A 27349-nucleotide genomic window follows, 5' to 3' on the forward strand; every position below is an offset into this window, starting at 1 on the left:
CGTGACAGACACCGTGCGGTGCCTGCCAAGTTGTACATGCAAATGCAGGGGTGTACCATAGGTACTCCCCATGTGCACCAACCACCCCTAAAACACTTGGGGGCCTGCTACGGGCCCCTAATGTGAAAGACCGCATGCCTTTCCGTGGCGGCAACAGGCAAATCCCCGCAAGCATCCTGATATGGATGGCGGTGTCTGCCAGACACCGCCACCATATTAAGACCTTTTCCATCTGGTCGACTCATCGACCGGGCGGAAAAACGGCGGACGGTCTTTCCGTCCGCTGGGATCCCCCCGCCATAGTAATATGGCAGGGGAATTGGCATGTGGGCGGGAGAAAATGTCGGGCGGATAGCCACCACCATGCGGGCGGTGGCGATCCGCCCGCCATACTAATGGGCCCCTAAGACTTCAAGAACAGGTAGTAGGAGCAGAAATTCAGCCTTTTATCAATTTAGAGCTGTGCAGAGTAACAAGATGCTGTTACCAAAGTGTTTGAATCACTTCAGATGAGACAGTAGGAGAAGAAAACTCCAGATGGGAATCTGTCATTCCTGCTGGCAGGAGTTTCGAAATCAAATATCGACACTGAAAATGTACCTGCCATGTGGGCCTATTATCAATGCCGAGCCCACATATCCAGTCTGCTTAGCAAGATGGGCTGGGTGGGGGAACTCTTTCCATGGCAATGTTACACTTTCAGACCCTGCCATACTTCCAGGTCACCCACTCTAGACTGAACCAGAACCAGTTCCTGCAGCATGACCTTCACACTCTGCCAGCTCTGACATCTGAGACACAGGAGCTTCCACTAGTCAAATATCCACCAATTGCCATCATTAAAACCTTAGTTAGGCACCAGAAGGATGTAAATGTTAGTCCACTATGTTTCTAATGGATTGATCTTCCTCATTGCCAAGTTCTTTCTCAAACTATGATGGAAGAGGTTCTATTTCTCCACTTTCATGTTAGGTAAGATGTTTCCAGGATGTTGCATATTTAAAGCAGTGTATAGCCAGCTTGGATTTCTGAGTGGAAGCCACGGGTAAAGTGATAGTTAATATTCCTATTTTCCCCTCTGATGTTGGAGAAAGATTTAACGTCAGTACTTTCTATCCTCTGAGCATCTTCTGATGAAGTTAAAGGGGTGTCTCTCTTGTTATTTTCAGATGCTTTCTTCCAAAGGATTTCTTTGTGCATGTTAAGCCGTCTTCTCATCGCAGCCTCCTTTACTGTACTTGGGATTCTTTTGTTTTCATGGACTGTTTATCTCGTCAATGAGCAAAGTAAGTGTCAAATAGTGGGAAATGTCTATGTAAGACAAATGGGCTGTGTATAATTGGCTGATTCATGGCAGTTCTGCATTGATGTCCATCAAAGGTGTCTGAATGTTTTACATTGGATCATGAACTCCAGTTTTACTAGCTTCAGTGTAGCCAAAAAGGCCTCAGTAAATGACAGCCGTAGTGCAAGATTTTCAGTATTGTGTATCAGAGTTTAATTCAGGAGATACCACACAACATGAAACTCAGGCCTACACCTTCACACGTGCACAAGTACACACCCAAACATGGCTGCACCAGCATTCACGCCTGAGATGCTTCATGTGCTTCAAATTAATATGTTGCTTCAATGAATTGCGTTATGCGTCTAGGACTTGCTTCCGCACACATGTACTTTATGCAGTGACAGCCGAGAGAGCAGCTGCATTTACATGTCGGCCGTCCATGGCCTCTGCTTGCCTGATGCCTGGCAGCCAAGCTTGCTTGGGCCGGCTCAGTGTCAGCTGAGAGCTGCAGTCTGGGGTCCTGGGGTGGCTTGCACAGGTGGAGTCAAGACCATTGTGGCCCCCGTGGGGCATCTACTCACGCTTAGTTGCAAAACCACAGGACTCATTTTACGGCGAGCGGGCTCAGTGCAGAATTCATCTGCCGCCCGGTGTCTACCCATTGGCAGCAGGGTTTGCAGACATATTATCAATTATTTAATATCGACCTACACTAATATTGAGTTTGAAATATTGTAGGGACAGAATATCGATGTCAAGAATATCGGTGACCAGAATATCGACCTTAAGGTGAGTAATATCGTTTTTTTTATATCGAAGTATGTAATATCGAAGTCAGTATTATCGAACTAAGTAATATTGTTTGCAAACATATAGTTGTTAATAATATCAATATTTATATTCATTGAAAAAAACATAGGTTTTAGGGGTGTTATAGTTAGCTGGACATTTCAATCGTACAAAACCATGGAAATTCCTCCGTTATAGTTAGTTTTACTAACTATAACTCGCGCGCCTGCAATCCACTGCTGATGATGTCACATATTACATCATTCATGACATGGTCAGTGACATCACTGGTGACATCACTGATGACATCTCAAATGACATCACTGATGACATCATCCAGTGAATGTGGTTTGGTTTGATATTTAAATAAGTATTATATCTGTATGGAAATTTGCATTGAAGAGTGAGTGGAAGTTTTAGTGCCTGTATGAAGAATTTACTAGTAGTGTGATTAACTGTCTAAATGACTACTTTAAAGTGTGTCACTAAATAAATGGGATAGTGATTTAAGTTTGTGAATCTCTGTATCAATCTGTGTCTTATATTGTAAACTATGGCTTAAATTGGTTACTACCTATGTGAAACTCTATATTCGTTTTTAATTAGTTAAGTGTCTATTTGTATAGGAGATTGAATGTACCTGTGGTTGGGTTGGAGGTGTGTGACTGTCCAAAAATGTGTAAATAGTTGATTTAGGAGATATATGACGTTAAGACTGCATGTGGAAACAGTTGTTTGGGTGAGTGAATATCTTTATGGGTGAGATGATGATTAAATATATTTCTGAATGATACATCTATCTATACTAATATAATAAAGAGAGAGCCTAAACCTTTGAGGCGGGTAATCTCAGGAACCACAGCACCAATCACAACACCCAATACAGCATTGGAAAGGGCAGTTACAGCGGAAGGACATAGGCTATGCAGATGCCCACCATATACATTTAAAAGGTAAAAGAACTGTGCCAGGAAAGTAGTCCCTTGTGGGCGTGTCTGCGTTGTGCTGTGGGCATGTGCTGGGGGCATGAGAAATGCTGGGGGCGTGTGGTACGTTCCGCCCTTCATGCCATGTCTCATATAGTGTGCTGTGGGCGTGTAATGGGGGCGTGGGCGTGGGCGTGTGCGGGCCGCGGGATTACGGAAAAAAAGCGAGCGTTGTGCCCAATATTTCATTGTTTTTTCTTCCCAGGTTCTGTGCATTCCAGCTCCGGGTGTCCACCCTGCTCCCTTTAAATACCCCTGCACACCATAATCATAACCCACCCGTACTCCATAAAATACCCCAACACCCTTAAACACTAACCCATCTTAACACCATAAATATATTATGTGCCCCAAAACCCAAACCTATCCCTAAACCCTAAAAATACCCCTGTACCCCAAAACACAAACCTAGCCCTGAATCCTATAAATACCCCTGTACCTCAAAACCCAAACCTTCCCCTGAACTATAAAAATACCTCTGTACCCCAACACCCAAACCTAGCCCTGAACCCTAAAAAGGCCCTTGTACCCCAAAACCCAAACCTAGCCCTGAACGATAAAAATAACCCTGTACCCCAAAACCTAAACCTACCCCTGAACCCTAAAATACCCCTGTACCCCAAAACCCAAACCTAGCTCTGAACCCTAAAAATACCCCTGTACCCCAAAACCCAAACCTAGCCCTGAACCCTTAAAATACCCCTGTACCCCAAAACCCAAACCTACCCCTGAACCCTAAAAATACCCCTATACCCCAAAACCCAAACCTAGCCCTAAACCCTAAAAATACCCCTGTACCCCAAAACCCATACCTATCCCTAAACCCTAAAACTACCCCTGTACCCCATAACCCACAGCTATATCTGAACCCTTAAAATACCCAAACACCCCAAAACATATACCTCAGTACACCAAAACATATACCCCTATACCCATACTTACCTTATCCAAACATTTAAAAAAACATGCTTTTACCATTCATGCATTTACAACGAATTTCGTTGTAAATGTATGCGTGGTAAAAGCATATAAAATGTAATGCCATGCGTTATAATGGCATTGCGGAGTCATGGTACTTTCATAATGAAAGTATGCGGAGTGATGGTATGCAGAAAGAAAGCTGCGGAATAATGGGTGTTTATCCTCCCCCGGTAAGTACATTGGTGGCACGGCGGCCCACATCTCCAGCAACATACTCACATTTTTTCCCCACCGATTTGAAAAATTTACAGGTCTCTCTCATCGATGGCCAGCACCAACATACACTTTTAGACACACCTCCCACCACAAGTTCTAGAATTGCGAACTTTAGAGCTGGGGAGCTACATTTGAATCTCGGCATCTGCTCAACATCCTGTGATTCCAGGCAAATCTCTTTGTCTCCCCGTGCCTACCACAAATGAATGTGTTCTTCTGTAATGTAAATTGTGCTCATGCTATGTTGTCGAGTTCGCTCTTTATAATATTGCAAGGAAAAATAAAGTAGGGAAACTCGAGTTCACACACTACTGAACGCGCACTCTTAAGTGCATCAGCAGTGCACTGTGAATCGAAGCGTTTCACAGGCCTGTCACAGATAAGAAATGCTATCAAAACGAAATCCTACAAAACAATATACTACTGGCCGGCAGCAATTCATACCCGGACAACGTCGGGACGGGCTGCTAGTGTCTAATAAAGTAGAAATATAAAAGACAGTGTATGTCACAGTTCTTGCATTAAAAGGAGTATATATAAGAATCAGTGATTGTATAAGTGACTGCATGGAAAACAGTATACTTATAATAGTGATTTTATAACACACTAAGTATGACTTTCTATGTATATGAATAAATAAAGCACTGTTTGTATAAGTGTGTAGCTGAGTAAATGTAACTATAATCAATTGTTTGCATAGGTCAGAAGGATGGCTGCATAACTGAATAGGATGTGTGCTGGTGTGTAATGTCACTATAGGTGTATAAGTATTTTTAATAATGTTCTATTGATCTTTCTTAGCATGTATATGTGAATCTATAGGTAAGTGTTTAGATGTGTGTAGATCTATAAATCAGCGAGTGGGTTTTTAGAAAGTTGTATTGGTATGTGATTGTTTTAAATATGGTACTCTATATTTTATAGTGAGTGATGAAAGGTTATGCTAGTGTATGATGAGGTGTATCAGATTGTCACGTGGATGATGTCATCAGTGATGTCATTTGAGATGTCATCAGTGATGTCATCAGTGATGCCATTGACCATGTCATGAATGATGTAAGATGTGACATCATCAGCAGTGGATTGCGGGCACACGACTTATAGTTAGTACAACTAACTATAACGGAGGAATTTCAATGGTTTTGACGATTGAAATGTCCAGCTAACTATACCACCCCTAAAACCTTTGTTTTTTTCAATGAATTTCTAAGGTTTTTTAAATGCTAATTCCTAACTATAACATGTCTGAAACCTATGTTTTTTTCAGTGCATTTCAAAGGTTTTTTCAATGACAATTTTTAAATGTATTTATTGTTATATATCTTTTTTTTAATACTGATTTACTACAATTTTTAAAACTATTTATTTCTAGATGTTTAAAAACAAATAACATTACAGACTGTTTAAATAAATTGAAAAAAAGTTTTAAAAAAATATTGAAATTCTGTATATTTTATTTATTTTAAAAAAATATATATTTATAATATTTTCTTAATTGTTTTTTTTCAAAATTCTTTGAGGAGTCGCGCACCCAAAGCGCACCTTCTTGGATTACTGCGCGGAACATAGCCGCCATTTTAGGATTGCTGTGTAGGATCCGCGTAGGGTGTGCGATGGGTGCGTATTTTCGTGCGCGATCGCTATGCGTCCGTACGCGACTTCAAGTAGATACGCGAAATGTACATATTATGTTACGGGACGTTTGCGCATTTCAGCGTGACGTCATCTATGTGTTCGCGGTGGGTGTGCAACTTATGCAATTTTTTTTAATGTTTAAAAAGCTATATAAATGTATTTAATATAAATATTAAGGCAGGACATTATCTGAGCTAATCAGAAAAATAATATTCTTTTAGTTTTCATAAACTCATATTTAAATGCAATTTCGCAAAGTCGCGCTGGGTGAGTGCTGCCTATGCGCACCCTATGAGGACCCCATGTAATCAGAAAAAATAGATTTGATTGGTTCATAACACTTCCTATTCTAACTGTTGAAGGACCCCACCCATTTCAATAACTCTTCTTAGACCTTCCTTGTGAAAAGACCTCTGCTAAGAAGAACCTCATTTTTTTTCTGTATTGGAGACCTGAATTTCCTTTCTGCAGACAAAAATGGCTACACCACTGCAAGAGTCATCGGATTCTGACCATTCAAATGCAGAGGGATTGCCGACAAAACCATCTCGTCCTGAAAAATACACATCCATCGTATGGAAATGTTTCACTTTTCCGGAGGGACTAAAAAAAGTTAATGCCACCAAGGTGACATGTAAGATTTGCAGTGCTGTGCTATCCAGAGGAGAGCCTAATAAAAAATACTCCTGTGGCACTGCAAGTATGTGGAAGCACCTACAAGCCCTGCATCCAGTGAATTATGCTCATGAAGAATGCAGAAGACTCTGCCAAAATGCACCTCCACCACCGGCAATTCCTATTATCTCTGGGACATCACCTTCAACTTCTCATACAGACATACGTCCCCAAATGTGTACTGCATAATTGACTAAAAGAATAGATTTGTGGAGTATGGTGAAACTATAAGTGCAGAACTATCAGGAAGTGCTGCAGCATGACACTGTAAGCTCTTTAGCTACAGCGTGCTGAGGTACCTCCGAAGTACAGGGATGCAACATATTTACATAATTATGTTGCAATTCTGTGCTTCCCTCTGCACTGCTGCTTAAACTGCAGCCATGTGGTGACACAAGCATCCTTGCACCATGGTGCAAGAATATCTGTGTCATGTGGAGTTTAGTTTTGTACAAAAAGACATACCTTCCTGCACAAAAACAATCAGTGAACGCATTATTCTCTTTCAATGTATGCTGTGCATTGTAGCATATATTTAAAGAGAAAAAATTAGGAGAAATGAAAATAATTCTCCTTGTTGTGCCTTGCTACACCAATTGGAGGATGGTGCAGCATTCACACACATGTCCAGATTTATCATTTCTGATAAATCTGGGGATGTGTCTTGTTCTATGAGTGTTCTGTGCAAATACGCACAGCAACACCTATAGAACGCCCTTTCAACATAAAGTGGTGTGTATGATGAAGTCGTATTTACATGGAGAAGAAAAGGTACACAGAGTGCCTTTTCCTTTCCTTGTAAATATGAACGAGTTTTTTACACTATCACTATGTTACAAAAAGTGGCATATTGTTGGCACAGGATGCTTTTTACACATATCTGGTGGGTTAGGTGGCCCCCAGTGACACTCAGTATTCATTTTAACTTTATCCTGTTACTTAAAACGCCCACAGAGCATCTTTCCACACATATCTACTCCGTCCATCTCCACTTCCTTCACCTGTGTGCAAACACAGTCTATTGTGCATTTTAATACTTAGATAAACTTACCTTCACAGTAATAGAAATAGAAAATGCTACACATTTTTTTCAGTTGTTTTTTATAATCTAAATTTGTAATTTGTAATTTTATATAAATTATATTTTTTACAATACAGCTTAATTTTAAAATTTTACAAATTATTTGTTTGCCTTTTTTGCTGTTCTCAGAATATATTGAATTTCACTAGAAACAGTTATTTCAATCATACTCGTCACATAACAGCGGGCAAAAAAAACCCAATCAATAAGATTGTTTAAAAAAAACAAGACTACATCGTCAATAACGTACCACATAATGCAAATAACACATATATGAAACGCTTACTCCTAAGAAAAGTTTCTATCTTAAATTTATATACACTGTTTATATACACTGTAAATGTTGTTGTTTAAAAATATACGCTGAGTGAATGTTCAAGAAAAAGTCCGTAATTCAAACATACACCTTTCCTTGATTCCAAACGGTAATATTGAAATCCTTTTTATTTACAATTGTACAAAAGTAATTGTATTAAATCATATTAATAAATTCCTCAGAGGCCGAATTATGTTCCTAAAACTTTCGCTTTAAAAATATTAGGTAGGAATTTGGTAATTTGCTTGGCAAACGTTTAAAAAACAACTGAGCATCATTAAAATATGTCCAGCCTTTATTAGATTTTAAGTAGGCATTGTAATGTCCAGATGTGTGGAAGGACCATCATGGAAAATTATTGCTACTGTTACAAAAGTCCTTCCTGATATTGATAGTTAACTTGCTACAATTTTTTTTTAATTAAAGTTTACAATTGTCTTCCATTAGCTGTACAACGTTGCATAATTAAAATTATATATTGTCCATATCTTTGTGTAAATAATGTTGATAACATTTCTGATTTGCATTGGCTACAGTCCATGTTTTGATTTGCTGCTTTAACTAGTTTATTGAAAGACACTGATTTACATTCTGGTAATGTCAAATATATAAATCTTCCAGTGTCTATGTTAGTGCTACATGCAAACATGCAATTTTCACAATGATGTTCCCATTTATAACAAAGGCCAAAAAGATTTTCAATTTCTATGCCTGCATTTTCCAATATGGTAAGCATATACATTGGAAATTCCTGAGCATCTTGTTGGATATTCTGCCTAAATTGTGTAGAACCAGAAAATGCATCCAAAAGATTACGGATATCACAAACGCTTTGTATTTTACTTTTATCAGTTCTCAATTTTTCATATACACAATGTAACAAAGAACTAAATCTTTTTTCCTGATTCTCCATAATTTGCTGTTTCAAACCTTCTAAAAAAAAAAGTTTACCACTACATTAGCATAGCATTTGCACCTGAACTATTTTCAAACTGATAACCAACAATGTCTTCAACAGTGTCCTTTTTCTTTTTGCTTGCAATAACAACATTATCTTGTTTTTTTTCCTTTTGTATACCTTCACTACAGGTATTCTCATACCTTCTTTTCCAACCTACTACACGCTTTTCAAATACAGGATATTGACCTATATTGGGAGCATACACTCTTCTTAACCTATTATACTCTTTTACACAGTTTGCATCTGCAGTAACCTTTGTGTCATCAAAATCAATCAAAAACCAAACAGATAAAGTTCTGACTCGCAACAAAGCAACATATGCCATACCCTCTTTAAACACGGTACTTCCAATGTTCACCAAAGCACTGTCTACAGTTAAACTTTGATATTTATAAATAGTCACTGCATATGCCAGAGAAACTGGAAACTGTTTTCTACAGACATATAAATCTTTAACAAGCAAAAAACGAACTGAACAACGACCAATTTGTTTCACTTCTTCAATCTGATCAAATAACATTTTTAAAAATACCATCTTTATTCGGATAATTAACAAAATCCACAACTTTGCCCATTGCTCCATTAACTAAACCTTTTTCTACATCCAAATTACGCCTTAATATTACCCGACAGTTTCTACATGCATATAGATTCTTTTCTAACACAGCAGTTTCAGACATCGATTTTTCTAAAGAGTCCAATTTTGTTTTCAACTTTTCTGTCAAAATAACAGTGATTCCTTCATGCTCTATTTTATCAATGGCTTCCATTTTTATTATTTCTTCATTTTTCAGCTTCAAAAGTTGTTTGTTGAATATAGAACACTCACACAGTGTTGGCATTAAGTAGATTACAGATGTGTCTTCTGCAAATTTCATATATATTTTCTCAGGAACTATATTATCATTTAGAAACAAATTGGAAAGTAACCGACTCTGCAAAGCTTGTTTGCCATGTTTTGCCAGTACTCCAATTCGTATATCTTGAAGAATAGTTCCATAATCAACATAATTTGCCTGTCGCATATTTGTAATGAGTTCTTTGTATTCAAAATATGACCAAATGTTAATATTTCCAACATTACCCAGAGTCTTTCTGGTGTCTTCATGCGCAAGTGTTTTAACTACTGGTTATTCTTTGACGGGAATAAATTGCAGTAGATCTCCAAAAACTATGACATGTTTACCTCTAAACAAGACATTGTACTCTATTTTAAGAATTTTCTGCATTCTTAAATGCACAAAAGCAATCATTATGAGGCCTATTAGGATGATGGGTGGACTTTGTCTGCCCGCCATCCTGTCGTAGGAAGGGACCGCCCGCCAAAAGGGGGGGGTCCCGTCCTCAGAATTAGGATGTACCCGCCACAGTGGTGGGTGCATACCGCATTTTTTACATTGTGGTGGGCGGTGCTGAAAGCACCGCCCGCCGCAATGCTAAAAAAGCATGTTGTGCATTTCAAAGCATAACATGACAGGCACCGCGCGGTGCCTTCCATGTTGCACTTTGAAATGCGGGTGTACCATAGGTACCCCCCCATGTGCACCCCCCAGCCCCCCGGAGTCCCGGGGGGCCTGCAACAGGCCCCCACAGGGACTCTCCGTATTCCTTAAAGCCCATCCTAATATGGCTGGTGGTGTCTGATAGACACCGTTACCATATTAGACCTTTTCCGCCCCAGTCTCAAAGCGACCAAGGCTGAAAAGCGGCGGACGGTCTTTCCGTCTGACGCGGTCCCCCCCGCCATACTAATATGGCGGGGGGAAATTGGTGGCAGCCGGGAAAGGGTGTCGGGTGGATAGCCATTGCCCGCATGGTGGTGGCGATCCGCCCGACATCCTAATGGGCCCCTAAGTTTGAGACCATGCTTACCTCATCAATAATCAGAAGTTTCATTTTCTTCAGCACTCTTGAACCTTCACAACAAGCTTCTCCAGATAGCTTGTGATATTCAATTTGTTTTCATGCTCCACAGGTAGCATCAGTAAACGATGTAATGTAATTCCTTTAATGTTGTGTGCTGCCAACCCAGTTGGAGCAGTTACAACACAAGAAAATGTGACTCAGTTCTTTTCTGTAGATAACTAGTGATGACTTTAATTAAGAAACGTTTTCCTGTTCCTGCTTGTCCACTCACTTACAATCGGATAGGTTGAAATGCTGTGCATGTGCATTCATTATTTTCATGAAGAAATACATGATCAAACTGTTGTTTCACTTGCTGATATATTTCTTTCTGTTCAACATTTAGTTGTTCTTCCAAAATTGCTAAGTCCATTACATCTTCTTGAGCTTGATGCATTGCTGTTTCCACCTCATTCACGGCGATCGCTGCTTCATTTTCAACAATTGGTTGCCCTAGTGGATCTTGACTCAGTGGAGCAGAACTTTGACTGTCTTGAGAACTGCCTCTAGCAATCTCAGCTGCAATAGTAGCTTCCTGATCAATTTCATTGTTGAACATTTTCACATAATTTGCAAAAACAGTGCATTGTATGGTATCTTTACAAGCAATGAAAGAATCTTCACAGCTCTGAAATTCTCAAAGTAATTCCAATTCTGAATGCCATGGTTTGAACAGTTGCAAAAGGGATAAATAGTAAAATTCCCTTTTATCAGCAGTGTCACAACTCAGCTTCCTGTGATTAATCAAGTTTCCTTTCATTTATTTCACCAAACATCCTTCAGAACCAATAACTCCATATTTTCCTTCATTGATGTTCTCTGCAGTGTTCCGATTAAAAGTGTAGTTTTGCAGCACTTCATAGATACACATGTTCTCAAGATGATGACTTCTGTTAAGGGTAGTATGTGACCAACATACTTGTTTTCAAAATATCTGTACTTTCTGGATCTTTTTCTGCTAAATATTACATTTCTTGTACAGATTTAAGTACTCAATTTTGCATTGCAGCAAGACCTACTCACCCAAATGATTCTTCTAGATTTGGAGTATAGACTTGCAGATGATAACCAATCTGAGCATTCATATGCTCCGATTTCTCAATGTGATAACATCTTCAAACTGAAACTAATTTCTTACTTAAACTCTTCTTATGAGAAATCTCTTCCCACATTTCTTTCAATTATGTCTTTTCTGATATTGTAATGTAGGACTTTACATATAGAGCAACAGCAATGGAATTGTCCGCAACGTACTGAATATCCATGTTAGCATTCCACATGGACAGAATAACTGGATTGTAGTTATTTATGTATTTTGACTCTTCGCTTCTTCTTAAATTGTACATTTTTTTAGACTTCCTTGTGATGGTATGTTGCATAGCTGACATAAAACTGTTCACTCTTCCTTTGGATATTACATGATGTGGAAAACCAAAACTACATTTGGTATAAAACTTTTCCTTAGACTTGTACTTTCGTCAACAGTATTATCCACAACAATGGCTTTGAAATCGTAAGACTTGTTGTCTTAAGTCTTTTTCTTCTGTGCTTTTGGGTACAGCACATGTGGCATATTCTTCAATAAAAGACAAAACAGTATCATCTAAATCTGTTCCAAATTTGGGGGCTTCCTTGATCCATAATAGCATATGTATATGAGGAGCACCTCTTGCTTGATACTCCTTTCTTCAAAAGAAATCCACAACTTCTCCAAGAGAAGGATTTTTTTATTGCAGATAAAAGACATCATAGATTCAAATCTATGATTAAAATACCTGCATACATTAACAGGATCCAAAGAGCACAATTCTCCAGGTGTCTTGTATTCAATATTTTATATTGTAATTAGCCTCTCTAAGAAATTAAAGTGAATCATCCCAAGCGTACTCAGCACAGCTCAGGGTAAGGAACCATGTAGGAGTTCCTTAGTTCATAGCATACATTTCAGTTCTCTATGACGACGGTACCAATATTCATTAGTGCCATGCAGACATGCCATCAGATTAATCAGCTGAGATTCTAAATGATCATCCCTCTGGTGCACTTTATCTATAAAATCCTTTGCAGAAATATTTTGCAGATGTAATCCTGTTTTCAATATGTGATTGACTGCATATGAAAGTCCAGACAAGTCACTTTCAAACAAAAGATGAAATATATAAGGGATACATTGTTGAAATCTTGGATCTTCTGCAAATAATCTTGTTGTCCGATATTCAGATGCAGGAATCTGCAAAGGTCGTTCATCATATCGTCCTCCTTTTCCTGTTGGAAACAACTACAAAAACAACGAGCTTCCAAGCTCTCTTCCCATACAATCATGGGACTTCCCTCTGATTTTTTTCATTTGGAATAACTCAATAGTATTCCCATCACTTCTTTTGAATGAAGTGGATGTACACTGTAATGTTCATAGATTTCTTCACTTCTTGACACTTTTTCAATTTTTCCACTTGACGTTTCACTATCTTCTGCTAAAAGTATTTCTTCTTCTCCCATATAAATATTTTTATGGTAGTTATTGTTTCTTATAAAATAAAAAGCTGCCTTCTGCACTTTCCTAACATCCACTAACTCCTGCCAGATTTTCTTACTCTCAGTAGGAACACCATTAACTAGAATATCTAGTGGTTAATTTTTCTACACTCTCTACATTAATAGTTTCAATTTTTTTCTTTAAATCTAATGGTAAATATACAACTCTTCTTTTTAATCATCTTTGTAAATCTAAAGGAGGCAATTTCTACCTGCTTTAGGCTCCATATGAACAATAGACTGATACGGGTGCACACATTGAATGAGAATAGACTCATAGGTATTTAAATCTATCAGTTCTGGAGGAATAGCAACCAACTCTAGATTATTATGGACAGCTCTAGCAGGCATTTTATTCTCATCTAGTTTGTTATAGCAATATTTACAAATACGCTGATCAGAACCTAAATCGAAAAAAAATTCCAGCAACAAATAAGTTGCAAATTCCTTCCACATATTAATATTTTGTCTTTCACTTTTTAAATACAGATCAACTGTCCTAGTCTGATTTTTATAGTGAGTTCGCTGACAACAAATACAAGACAAATTTGGCCTTTCACCTGAAATCACCTTAAACTTTGTAATTTGATCATCAAAATTTTTTGCAGTAGTATGTTCCACATTCTCTTCAACATTTTCTTCTATTAATGTATCAGTTTCTGCAGCCTCTTGTTGAGAACCAAAGTAACAAAACTCAATTTCATCACAAACCTTCTTCACATCTGATACTGATCCACGCAAAAGAGCATTGTTCAACTCATTTAACATTAGTGCTGGACTTTTTGCATAATACAATCTTCTAACTAACTTCCGCATTTGAGTATGATGTACTGCTAACATCCTGAAATGGTGAAAAATACTTTGACATACTTTTCTAGAAAGACAAGCCAGAGAATGACCTTGCAAACCAGTATTTTTCCTCACTCGTCAAGGTTCTAGTCCTTGCAATATCTTAACTTTGTGTTTAACACTTTTTTTTTAAATATTCTCATTAGAAATTATGTAAAACTATCTTGTCGTACACTATAAATACTACAATCCCAAGTGTACACTGGGGTCTTAGGAACAACGTTTGCTTAGACCTTCTTCAGCTATCACTTCTTGTGCATTTCTGGGAACCATTTTTTCTTTGTCAATTGGACAACCATTTCTTTTTTTTTCCTAAGTTCAAGTTTATTGAAACCAAGCATATAGGAAAAACAATAACAGTGCATCAAAGCAATATAAAAGTATCTGAAAATGAGGTACATTACAAAGATGCACATGAAACGGATTCAATAAACAGTGATATATAATCATAACTGAACCAGGGAAAGGAGAGAAAGGGGGATCAAAGGGAAAAATAAAACAAAACAAAACACAACAATAAATTCTAGCAACAGTCCAAGTGAAACATTGTTAAATAATGGCAAACTGAATAAAACCCTGTATGCTTAATAAATGACGTTATAGCGTTAAACATTAGTAAACTGCTAAATGAATATAGAAAAATATTAAGAACAATAACGAAAGAGAAAAGACAACTAGAAAAAAATCAAGGCGGTTTACGAACCTCATCTGATTTATTTGTTATGGAACCAATAGATGGGCTTGGGGAGGATAAAGTGGATAAATATGTAGTAAGTGGGAGCCATAATAAGTCCCATTTGATTGCAAGGGAAATAGGAGTAACGTAGTTAGTATCAAGTCTATGGTGAAAACAGATATCATTCCACCAAGCAGAGTACGTAACTTTTGTGGAAACTTTCCAGTTGGATGTTATCAAATAGAAAGCTACAGCTATTAGTAGGTCGAGTAATTTAAAATGAGAAGGATGATGGGGCAGAGACGGGGAGAGGAAGCCTAAGAAGATAGTAGAGTAGGAAAAGGGGATCCTAGAGTTAAAAATAACATTGATACGGGACCAAACAGCCTGCCAGAAGGCATGTATATGACGGCAGCAAAACAACATGTGATGCAAATCAGCAGTCGGACAAGATCAAGACCAACATTTAGGAGAGAGGTCAGGGGAAAAAGAAACCAATTTTGCAGGAGAAAATAATAAACGCTGATAAATAAAGTAAAGGGTTTGGGTGGTGTAGCAGCTCTTGATGTCTTAAGAATCTTTAACCAGATTTTGCCCCACAAAGAGACGGACCAAGATGTTGACAAATCCTGTTCCCAGGCTAATTCAGTTTTGGTTTTAAGCCGTTCCAAAGGAGTTAAAAGACTAGTGTAAATATGAGAAGTGGAAGGAGAAGTTCCTAAAAGTGGAAAAAGTGTGGAGCATGAAGCAGGAAGATCAGGAGATGTAGGGAGTGTGTGAAGATATTGTTGAAGAGCGGGAAGTAGACGATCATGTTGTTTCTTAAAGGAAATAGGAAGGAGGAATTGAAATTGAAATCAGAAAAGGTTAAGGGCACATTTTTAGACACGAGTTGAGAAATCCACAGTAAGCCTTTGGATCTCCAAGATTTCCAGAAGAAGGAGCGATTGTTGATACGGAGAAGTTTATTATGCCAAATAGGTTGTTGTGATAAGGAAGTAAGGGAAGGGTAAGAGGAAGATAAAAGGGGAGATAAAAGATGTCGTGCATGTGCGACAATAGGAGAGTGGAGAAAGAAGCATTGGCAGTAAACATAAGTGTTTCAAGAAATTCAAATGGTGAAGTAAGGGATTTTTCAATCGATAACCAAACAGGAGGGTGAGTGGGGGAGTCAGTAGATAACCATCGAGAAACTTGTTTTAGAGAAAAAGCATAGTGATAAGACTTAAAGTCAGGGAAATTAAGTCCTCCATTAGATTTATTTCGTTTAAGATATGATAAGGCAATCCGGGGGGGTTTGTTCTTCCAGAGAAATTTCAGTAAGATTGAATCTAATTTCTTAAAATAATAATTCGGTATGTGAATGGGTATCATGGAAAGGGAATATAAGATTATAGGCGCTAGCATAATTTTTATGGAATTCAGTCTATGCCACCACGAAAGAAAGGGAGGATGCCATCTGGTAATTGAATCCGTAAATTTTTTGGTGATATAATCGAAGTTACATTTTAAAGTATCAGAAATAGAGGAGGAGAATCATAAACCTAAGTACTTAAGTTTCGTTGGTTGCCAAGAGAAACCTGAGTGGTCAAAATAATGACGAAGACATAAGACATTAAGAGGCAAGACTTCACATTTATCTTGATTGAGGCGATAACCTGAGACCTTTGAGAAGCTGTCGACTTGATGAAGAAAAGAGGGAAGAGAAGTATCGGGATTTGAACAATGTAGAAGAATATCGTCAGCATAAACAGACAATTTAGCTTGGCTGGGGCCAGGATTGTAACCAGTAATTTGAATATCTTGCCTAACTTTAGTCAAGAAGGGTTCTAATGCCACAATAAACAATAAAGGGGATAGGAGACAACCTTGACGAACGCCTCTAGAAAGAGAAAAATAATCAGAGATTTTGCCATTTGCAAAGATAGAAGCTCTAGGGTCCGAATACAATAGGGAAATAAGGGAAATCAATTTAGAAGGAAAGCCAATCCATTTAAGAGCATGAAACATAAAATCCCAACTAATTCTATCGAACGCTTTTTCTGCATCCAAAGTTATAGCAGCAAGTGGATAGTGTGCAGAAGAAGCTTTGCTAAGTACATTAAAGAAAACTCTGGAATTATCGGAGGATAAACGACCTTTGACGAAACCAGACTGTTGCAGTTCAATGAGTTCAGGTAGGATGGGATCGATACGTAGCGCTAGTAATTTTGCAAAAATCTTATAATCTGTATTTACAAGGGAGATGGGGTGGTAATTTTTACAGAGTGAGGGATCCTTACTTTCCTTAGGGATTAAACAAATCATAGCTTCTTGAAAAGTACCTTGGGAAGAGCCGTTCGCAATAAAGGAATTAAATAGGAGGAGAAGATGTGGGAGAAGAAGTTTCGAAAAATGATCATAAAATTCAATGGTAAAACCGTCAGGGCCTGGAGCCTTACCTCGTCGTAAGACCGAAACTGCATGAGAAATTTCGCATAACGTTATGTCTGACGCAAGCAAATCAAAGTTAATGTGGAAAGAGGAAGGAGAAGTAAGGAACTGAAAGTAATCGTATAAATCGGATGGGAGGGGGCGGGTCTCTGGGGTATAAAGATTTTTGTAAAAGGTGACAAATTCTTGCAAGATGTCTTCATCTTTAAAGAGAGATTTACCCATGGAGTCTGTAATAGAAGCAATCCTGGTTCTGTCCTGGCGAGTTTTCAAGTAATTAGCTAAAAGCTTCCCCATTCTGTTTTGACCTCCATAGTATCGTGTGTTACATTTTAAAAGATAAGAGGCAGCGGCATCAGTAGATAAATTATTAAAGGAGACTTTAGCAGAAATTAAATCCTTTAAAGAGGAGTCAGTGAGTGATTGATAATAGGAATATTCTAGTCTTTTAATTTTAGCAACAAGTTGAGCAGATTGTTTCTCAAAAGTCATTTTTTTCTGAGAGACGTAATTAATTATGAAACCTCTAGCAGTCGCCTTAAATGAATCCCAAATCATAGCTGGAGAGGAATCAGAGTTGTTATTAGTAACAAAAAAGTCTTTAGCAAAGGAATTGAATTGGCCAGAGAAATTAGGATCCGCAAGAAGGGAATTGTTAAAACGCCATCTGCCGGAGAAGGGATAAAAAGGAATGAAATAAAAATCAGCATAAACCGGGGCATGATCTGAAATTAAGATGGAGCCTATCTCTGAATTAAGAGCACATAGAGCCAGGGACTTACTAAAAAAGCGGTAATCAATGCGAGATTGAGTCTTATGAGTAGGAGAAAAATAACAATATTCTCGAAGGTCTGGATGCCTAAGTCTCCAGATATCAATTAGGGATTTACGCCTAATGGTTGAGGTAAATTGGGTATGCATTTTGGAATTGATAAATTTAACTGGGGAATGTCTATCTAGAATGGGATCATGAATTTGATTACAGTCACCACCAAAAATAATGTAATCGACATCGTAGGAAAGTAATTTGTCAGAAACATGTACCCAAAATTTGTTATCAACAGAGACAGGAGCATAAACATTAAAAATAACTAGAAGGTACATTATCAATTAACAGTTTGATAATCACCCAGCGACCCTCAGAATCAATTTCCTGATGATCAATAGAAACATTAAACTTTTTATGAATCTAGACCACAACACCATTTTTTTCCCCTAAAGCTGGGGAGGAGATAACGTTACCAACCCATAGTCGCTTTAATTTAGAGGCCTCAACATCTGACAAGTGGGTTTCGTGCAGCATGGCAATGTCAGAGTGTAATCTAGCTAGGTGGGATAATACTTGTTATCTTTTAATGGGGTTATTGAAACCTTTAACATTCCAAGTAGTGACTCTGAATGCAACTAAGAGAAAGGAACATTATTGAATAAAGAGTATACAATGTAATATCAATTTTAAAAAGTAAGTTAAATAACAGGTAAGAAAAATGAAAACTGGAAATAGAAATACAATGAAGGAGGTACTGAAGATAATGGCAGGTAAAAAAGAAAAGGAAGAAAGAGGGAAGGAGAAAACATCATGGAAAAAAGAGGAAAGAGAAGTTAAGAGAAAAACCAGTAGAAGAGTTGAAGAAGGAACAAGAAGGGGAGAAAGAAGAAGATGTAGAGAAAAATATTAGAAGAAAGATGTAAAAGAAACAATTAAGGAATACATAAAACAGAAACATTCCTACGGAGTGAGGAATTCAAAGAGACAAGGGGGGGGGGGAACCATACAGGGTGGACGGTACAGTCGAGATCAGGCAGACGGAGAACCAGGAGGCATCATTGTAGGAAGAAGGAAAAACTGTGGGAAGAAAAACAACAATGAGTACATCAGTACGTAAGAGTAAAACAAAACTTATTTAATAAAACAGTGAAAAGAGAGAGAACATTAAAAGGAGAAAAAATTGGATAATCATCCAGCATTAAATGAGGAAGAGGAAGAGTCCATGACGTTTGTGGAGTGAGAGTTTATGAAACTTTGGAGACGTAGCGGATCTTCGTAGGTCGTTGTTCTGTTGTTGTACGTGACCTTAAAAAGACCAGGGTGAAAGAGACTGTATCGAGCGCCCATTACACGAAGAGCAGGTCTCATGTTGAGGAAAGCCTTCCTTTTAGCGGCAGTGGACAATGTGATGTGTTGGGAAGCTTTAGCCGCTGACAAAACTTTCAATAAGTCCCTGTTTTCCCAGAAATAAAGGATTACACCTCTGGGTTTCTGTGACGGAGAAGTAGGTGAAGAAGGACGACCCAATCTGTGCACTCTTTGAATATTGAGCATGGTGCCATCTGGCATGTGAAGTACCTTGGGGATAAAAGATTTGAAGAATGAGAGGGGGTCATTCCCCTTCAGTCCTTCCGCCAGGCCGTAAATACAGAGGTTGTTGCGCCTATTACGATTTTCAAGTTCCTCGACTTGGCGCTTGAGAGCAGAGACTTGAGATGGGAGAGGTGAGAATGTAGCGCAAGTATCAGCGATGGAGGTTACAGAGTGTTCCACAGCAGTGGCCCTGTTTTCAAGTTGTGTCCAAGTGTCAGTGAGGACTTGTAGCTTAGCGTTAGTTTCTTCCATGAAGGGGCATAGTGCCCTAATCTCCTCCAATAGTACTTCATTTGAGACAGATGAGTCTGTTTTTGGTGGAGATGGAGGATTTTGTTTAAGACGCTTGGAAAAAGATTTCCCTGAAGATGTTGTAGTAGGATCCATATTCGCCATGGTGTTTAATGGAGTAAGCGACAAGGAATCCTGTAAGTTAGAAAATGTAATAAAATTGTTTTAATTTTTGATAAAAGTAGGTCATACTGGCGCCTTTGCAGGATGAGAACCTTTGATTCTGCCCATAAAAACAGCAGGAAAAAGAAGAATAGTAACAATAGCTAAGTGGTATAGAGTCAAAAAGCACTGCGAATGATGAGGGGTGAGCGCTCGAAGTAGTCAGTGTGGAAAACTCCTTAGAATAAACCCCTCCGCAGTAATGTATGTCAATAGTAATACAGCGCTCTCGTGTTATACAGCGAAGACAGCTGGGTGTGAAGAAAAAACTTGTGTAGGGAGGCATGGTATATTGTGGACAATGTACACAATGAAGGAAAAAAAAAATGAGGAGAGACAGCCCCTAAAATGGCCGCCTCTACCAAGCCATTCATGCAAGGTACAGTTCCATATCTGGAGACATGCAGAGGTCATATAGCATGTTCCAGGAGAAGAAATTACAAAAATATACCCCCAAACACTTTAAGAATAAAAAAGAAAATCAAAGGATGCCACAGTTATCCAGGGTGAAATCGCGCATTTTGCCAGTCAGTGCGGGTTGTAGAAAAACAAAATGGCGGTCGCGATGCGGAGACAATGGAGATAAACTCATGGCATTCAGGGAGATGTATATCCACCGTCAAAAGAGCCCGCAAATGTCTTGGAGGAAGGAGAGAGTGTTCCGACGCTTTCACATCCTGAAATGGGTGATGTAGCAACGCGGGAAGTGAGCAGCCGCCTGATGTCTCCGCGGAGCTTCACCCGAGCACCGCCATTCCTGTCGGGTGCCAAGCCACGCCCCCGGACAACCATTTCTAACCTCATAAGTTCGACCACTGGTGTCAACTGCATGCAACAGATCATTGGTCTGAAAAAAACTCTCTTCATTAAAGAAAGGCTCTGAACTTGAACTGGGTTTCCATTCCCACCCAAAAAAACAGCACAAAAATTAGTTCTGTTAATTAATCTTTTTCTCTTACTTTTGGCCTTCATTAAATGCATTTGTTTATCTAGTGATCAAATTCTGTTTAAAACTAAAATGAATAGTTTCCTTTTTACTTCAAAAGCCTTTTCAAAACTGGATTCAATATGCTTCTTCTTTTTATAAAATAGTGCTCTCTTTTTATATTTCTTCGTATCTTTCAGCAAATTATGTACTACTCTATTATAAATTAATTTTTTGCGTATCTCTTTATACTGATTTTGTCTTCTTTTACCATATGTCGAATCTTTTGACTGCACATTTGCTTTTTTTCCTTTCCTATTATTTTGATTATTTTTTCTGGTTGAAGCAGTTTGTGGCTTCAACATTCTGAACATTCTTTCTAGGCCTAGAAAGATTTTTAATAAATTCCTTAGTAGTCATACCAGAAGATTTGATCTTTTTAGCCACATTATGTTGGTCATCCAATACTTTTTTGTTGAGTTTTCTTCAAGTAACTGTCCTTTAGCTCTCTTTTTCTCTTTCTTGATTTTTCAGGCATGATAACTTTATTTTATTGATGATAAACAATTTCTGTAAAAAATAAACATGAATACATGTATATTAATAACTTTATAAACTATACTTTTCTAATACTATACAAACACATTCTATATAGCTACTGACAGAGGCATTGTAGACCTTAACACCTTGGTTGCTGAAACTATTCCTCTGTTGTGCTGGGCCATAATAAAAATGGGTGTGGTCATGACGAGATCAGCTCGTCATGAACACCTGAAAGGCATATGCCATGACAAGCTGAGCTCGTCATGAGTACCGAAGTACCTGCCGCTTTGTTAATGCAAATGCATGCGTCGATTTTTAGCATTGTGGCGAGCGGTGCTGAGAGCACCGCCCGCCACAATGCTAAAAATGCAGGATGCACCCGCCACAGTGGCGGGCGCATCCTAATTCCCCCCACGCGACCCCCGCCCTTATGGCGGGCGGTCCCAATGACCGATAGGATGGCGAGCTGACTAAGTACGCCCGCCATCCTAATGACCCCCTTAGAGTGTGGATTGTGGGACACCGCTATATTTTCTGGAGCCAAAGGTATGCAGAAAATAGAGCCATTGACAAAGACCTAGGTTTGCCAAATGTAGACATTAAATGGATTGGACAGAGAGGGTTAAAGTGGCACCAATTGATGCCATTTGTTAAACCCTTTTTACATCTCCAACACCCTGACCTCATAATTGTGCACGGTGGTGGCAATCACCTAGACAGTTTGACTTGGGTAGGTCTGGAAAAGCTTATGAAGGACACCTTTGTAGAATTTATGTCACTTTTCCCCCAAACTGCCTTTGTCTATTCTAACATATGCCAAAGGCAGAAATGGAACTGATCCATTCAATATTTTCCACAGATGGAGAAAGCTAAGAAACATGTCAATAAATCTGTTTCTGCTTTTTTCAGAGATTATAGGATGAGGTCCATTTACCACAACAATCTGCGTTTTAATATGGATGGCATCCATAGGAGAGATGGTGTACAATTTACAAATGCGGGTAACAGATTCTTCCTCATCAACTTTACACTCTGCATAGGTACTTACTTATAGGTACCAAAATCTCTCAATAAACACAACGGCTCTTTTTAGAGCCACCCAAGATCTAAATACATAAGCTTCATGTATATGTGAAAAATATTACTTTTTTTGCTTGGAGTTGCGCACCGGACTCGCTGGAGTCGAGCATCCTACAGGTTAGGAGTCATGCACCCAACGCGTGCACACCAGGGTGCCATACTGAGAGCTGCTCTGTGAGCGCGACTCCTAATTTTACTGTAAAAAAAAATAGCACCTATGGATAATTTCTATTCTCCCTGGGGCCCCATCCCCTGAGGCTCATATTAAACGTTGGGAACCGTGGGGGGAGCCCCAATACTCCCGCAGTCCCAGCCGGCTCACCGCGTCCTTCGGGAGCTGGCATTGCTTTTCCACACGGGGAGCTGTTAACATGCAACTTCCCATGCATTTTGAAAGAGAGAGCAGGTTTTCTTGCTCTCTCTTTCAAAATCCAAACCAAGTTTGCTATGACAGGGCGAGAGCCTCGGGTCCCCCCCTGCCATAGTAGCAATGTCTTGGGGGTGGGCACCCTGGGACTCTGCAGGAGTTGGCTTTGGGGGTTGGTGGTCCCCAGGCCCCTCCAGGGCTCTAGGAGGGGGGCCACGCTGTCCCCTCGCACAATATAAAAAGCCCCATGGGGTGGTGGTCCCCGGAAAGGGGGGTCCTTCGATCCCCCCTCAACCATTTTTTAAAAAAGCCCCAGGGGGTAGCGGGCCTTTGAGCCCCCCAACCCATCTATTTTGCTGGGGCGGTGGTGGTTGAGCCACCTCCCCCACACATTAATGTTGTAGCCCCGACGGTGGCGATCCCCGGGGCTGGGGAGCCCCTCTGGGACCCTATAAAATTTAATACTTTTGTCCCCGGGATTTGTCCCCCCTCTGGGGGCTAATTATTAAAGGCCGCGTTTTGTTTTATCTACATTTTTTTATTCCTGTATTAGAAGAAAAAAGCATTTTTTTTGAGGGCCTTGGGAGTCCTTGTGGGATCTTAAAGCAGGTCTAGAGGGTCAGAGTATTTCTACCCTGCCCCCTTTATACGTTTTGCACACTTGTTCCACTAGCTTCTTCAGCCTCGCTTCTACCAAGGCACAAAATGACTGCCAACACTTCCTAGTTTCGAATGTTGACAACCATTTGACAGCGTATTAGCATTCAGCACTTACGTTGCGCTCAGGATGCGCGGATCCACCGCAGCCATAGATATATATATGTACTTTTAATTGTGATTTTCTCAGGAACTACTGAACGGATTTACATCATTCAAGCAAAAAGCATGAGTCTGAACCAAGGACTACCTCCTTGCCAAATTTGGTTTAATTCCGTTCTGCAGTTCCGGCTGTAGCCGCGATGAACGGTTCCTAAGGAAAATTGCATGGGTAAAACACGTTTTGGGACCCTCCTTTTTTCTCAGCTCCCGCTTCACGAATCACCCCAAGACTTTCAGGATAGGAGCGGACCGGAGTGGCCCACTAGTTTTGAAAATTTCGCGAAGATTCGTCAATTGGCGCCAAAGTTATTCCAAATAGAATGTTGCGGATTTCCTTTGGAAAATAGGTCCTAACTATAACTACCTACTGGCGACCACCACTAGGTAATTAGTGTTATGTATTTTAGTATGTATTTTATATATATATGTTTAACATTTTTTGTAATGTTTTTTAATTATTTTTAAATATATGTATTAAATGTTTAGAAATTAGTAATTCTTTTAAAGAAAATGTTGCGTTTTAATATCAGAGCGGGTTGTGTGTTTATAGGGGAATAGGGTAGGAAGTGATTTAAATATAAAGAATTAATATTTCAATTTATTGTTATTGATTCTTCATTTATTGTTAATTAATTATGAATTGGTAATTTTTTTTTATTGATTAATTTATACTTCTATGAATTATAATTTATGTATTATTATTTTTCCATTTATGATGATTGTTAATTACACTAAAGATATAGACTCCCCTAAATTGACCCACACTAAGGGGGTCATTACGATTGCGGTTTTCCCGCATCCTCCGGGCCCGCGGAAGCCACCGCCGGCCCAGAGGATGCGGGAAAACCGCAGCGGACCCACCAAAGACCCACCGCCACATTAGGATGGCTGGTGGGTCCTGGTTTTCGTCCGCAGCTTTTCCGCCGCGGTTGGCTTACAACCGCGGCAGAAATGCTCTAACATGGCTGGCGGTGTCTATCAGACACCGCCAGCCATATTAGGATGGGCTTTAAAAAATGCTTTTCCGCGGTGGGTTTTCCACCGTGGAAAAGCATGTGTAACTTCACTGCGGGGGCCCGTTGCGGGCCCCCAGGGTGAAGGGGGGTGGGGGGTGCATATGGGGGGTACCTATGGTACCCCCCTGCATTTGTATCCAGAAATCGGCAGGCACCGCACGGTGCCTGCCGCTTTCTGCATACAAATGCAATGTATGCATTTTTACCATTGCGGCGGGTGCAGCTTGAAGCTGAACACGCTGCAATGGTAAAAATAGAGGATGTGACCGCCAGGGTGGCGGTCACATCTTAATTGGACAGAAGGGAACTCCGCAGGCCATGCGGAGGTTCCCTCCTCCTCTATGGTCGCGGACGGACTCAAGTCCGTCCGCGATCATAATGAGCCCCTAGGTTTCCCGCTCTGATGTTTGCGGATGATACCCTGTTGCTGTCTAAATCAGCTCGGGGTATGCAGCGCATTTTAAACCAGTTTGCACAGTTCTGCCAAAAAAGGAATCTTGAGATCAATATTAAAAAAACGAAATGTATGGTCTTCAATGCTAGATTCACTAATTGCCCTCAACCACTGTTGGAGCACAGAGCACCCGAAATGGGTTCCCACTTTTGACTACCTTGGTCTTACACTGACCGAAAAAATGGGGTGGGGTCCACAGCTGGTCAAGGCTAACCTAAAACTTACCCAGGCAGTTGGGGGAATTTTAAAAGTCCATAAGAGTTGCGTTTTAAAAAACATAAGTCCACCACTGGAAATATACAGGGTCCAAACTAGGTCAGCGTCTCTCTATGGGGCCGAACTGTGGGGGCATAAGCCCTATAATTCCATCACAGTCACTGAAAACAACTTCCTTAGACAAATTCTGACCCTTCCAAAAAATACCCTGCTCGTCCCGCTAAGGATGGACTTAAATGTTGTTCCTGTTGCGGACATTGTTTCCATCCGACCACTCTTATATTGGCGGCGGCTGTGGAGCACCCCTGAGCTGGCTAGCTACAAGGAAGAGCTAAAAGTGGTGATGTCCACACTCGGGGCGGATAGCCTACCCTGGTTTTCTTATGTAAGGCACTCCTTTAGGACAATTGGAATGGAAAATCTGTGGACAGATCCTGAAGCATTCTGTCCAGCCATTTCTAAGAAATCGTTGGCAAATGCATTGAAAGAGTACAAACTTACACAAATATTCCAGTCAGTGAACCCTTCTAGTCTAACCTATAGATTTCTTGATTTTAAGAGCCACTATGAATTTGAGAAGGCTTTGGACACCATCCATCCCACCCTAGCAAAGAAGCTGTTCTTGCAGTTTAGATTTAGAACCCTGCCGCTATTTGCAATTACCAATAAGTGGACGGGAGACTCCTCCCACCTCTGCCCGGGGTGTCAGACCGAGGAAGAATCTTTAATCCATGTTACGCTTTATTGTGCAGCATACAAACATCCTAGGCGTAAATGGATCCTTCAACTCTGTAGGAACTTGGGTGTCAGGAACTACCTAGACTTCTTTAGGATTCTAAAGACGGACACCGACCCGGTCTATGTGGTCGCTGTATCAAAGTTTTTGTTCCCCATGTGGCTAATTCGCAGAAACCTGCTGAAATCGGAATAGCTTATAGCCAATGACTAGTGTCTCAAGCTTCTACAAACTGAATACTTGGATACATAGTCGAAGTCCGTACATGGGTGGGCTGAGGAGGGAGACTTGGTGGGAAGCATCTGGGATTTGAGTGAGATAGACAGCTTTTTTTTAGACTTTTAGAGCTTTTAGAGTTTTTAAATTTTTATTAAATTTAAATTGTAATTTATATTTTTATAATGTATTTTACAACCATGAAATCCCATAATGACAATTGTATTCAGTGGTATTTTTCATTCTGCCCAAATGCCTATGTACATTATGAATTGCTTATTTTGACCTTAGATCTGTATCAATATTCATTTTAATGTGAATGTACTTTTATGGCTATATCCAGCCGCAATAAAGTTTTTGAACTGAACTGAATTTCTTTATTGTTATTTAATTATTAATTGGCAATTAATTTTTATTAATTGATCATTAAATTAAATATGTTATTTTTTATGTGTAGCAGGTTGTGGGTTTATAGTGGAACAGGGTGGGAAGTAATTTATTATAATTACATACATTTGAGTTTTTTATATTTAGTATTGTCATTAATTTATTGTTAATTATTAATTTGTAAATAATGTTTTTTAATTGATAATTGACTTAAATGTGTTATATTGTTTATGTGCAGTTGGTTGTGGGTTTATATGGGAATAGGGTGGGGAGTAATTTATTATAAATATTTAATCATTAATTTGTCCTAATTGGTATTGATTATTAATCTATTGTTAGTTAATTTTTCATTGGTAATTAAGTTTTATTAATTGATTAATTGATAATTAAATAAATTGTTTTATCTGTTATATGTATTGGGTTGTGCATTTATAGGGCAATAGGATGGG

At 39.3% G+C, this 27349-nt stretch overlaps 1 protein-coding gene across 2 annotated transcripts in view; it reads left to right on the forward strand.

Annotated features, from left to right (window-relative positions):
- Nucleotides 1-27349, forward strand: part of LOC147710048 (butyrophilin subfamily 1 member A1-like) — a 743009-nt gene that overhangs the window by 323773 nt on the left and 391887 nt on the right. Inside the window, exon 4 of one of the 2 annotated variants that reach the window (XM_086920707.1) lies at nucleotides 1170-1286. In XM_086920707.1, coding sequence (XP_086776833.1) covers nucleotides 1170-1286 — 117 coding nt within the window. Of the gene's footprint in view, nucleotides 1-1167; nucleotides 1287-27349 lie in introns of those variants that run through there. The other variant, XR_015295838.1, reaches the window with a different exon arrangement.

Source organism: Lissotriton vulgaris, chromosome 5, assembly GCF_964263255.1.
Source record: "Lissotriton vulgaris chromosome 5, aLisVul1.2, whole genome shotgun sequence".
Lineage (NCBI taxonomy): Eukaryota > Metazoa > Chordata > Amphibia > Caudata > Salamandridae > Lissotriton > Lissotriton vulgaris.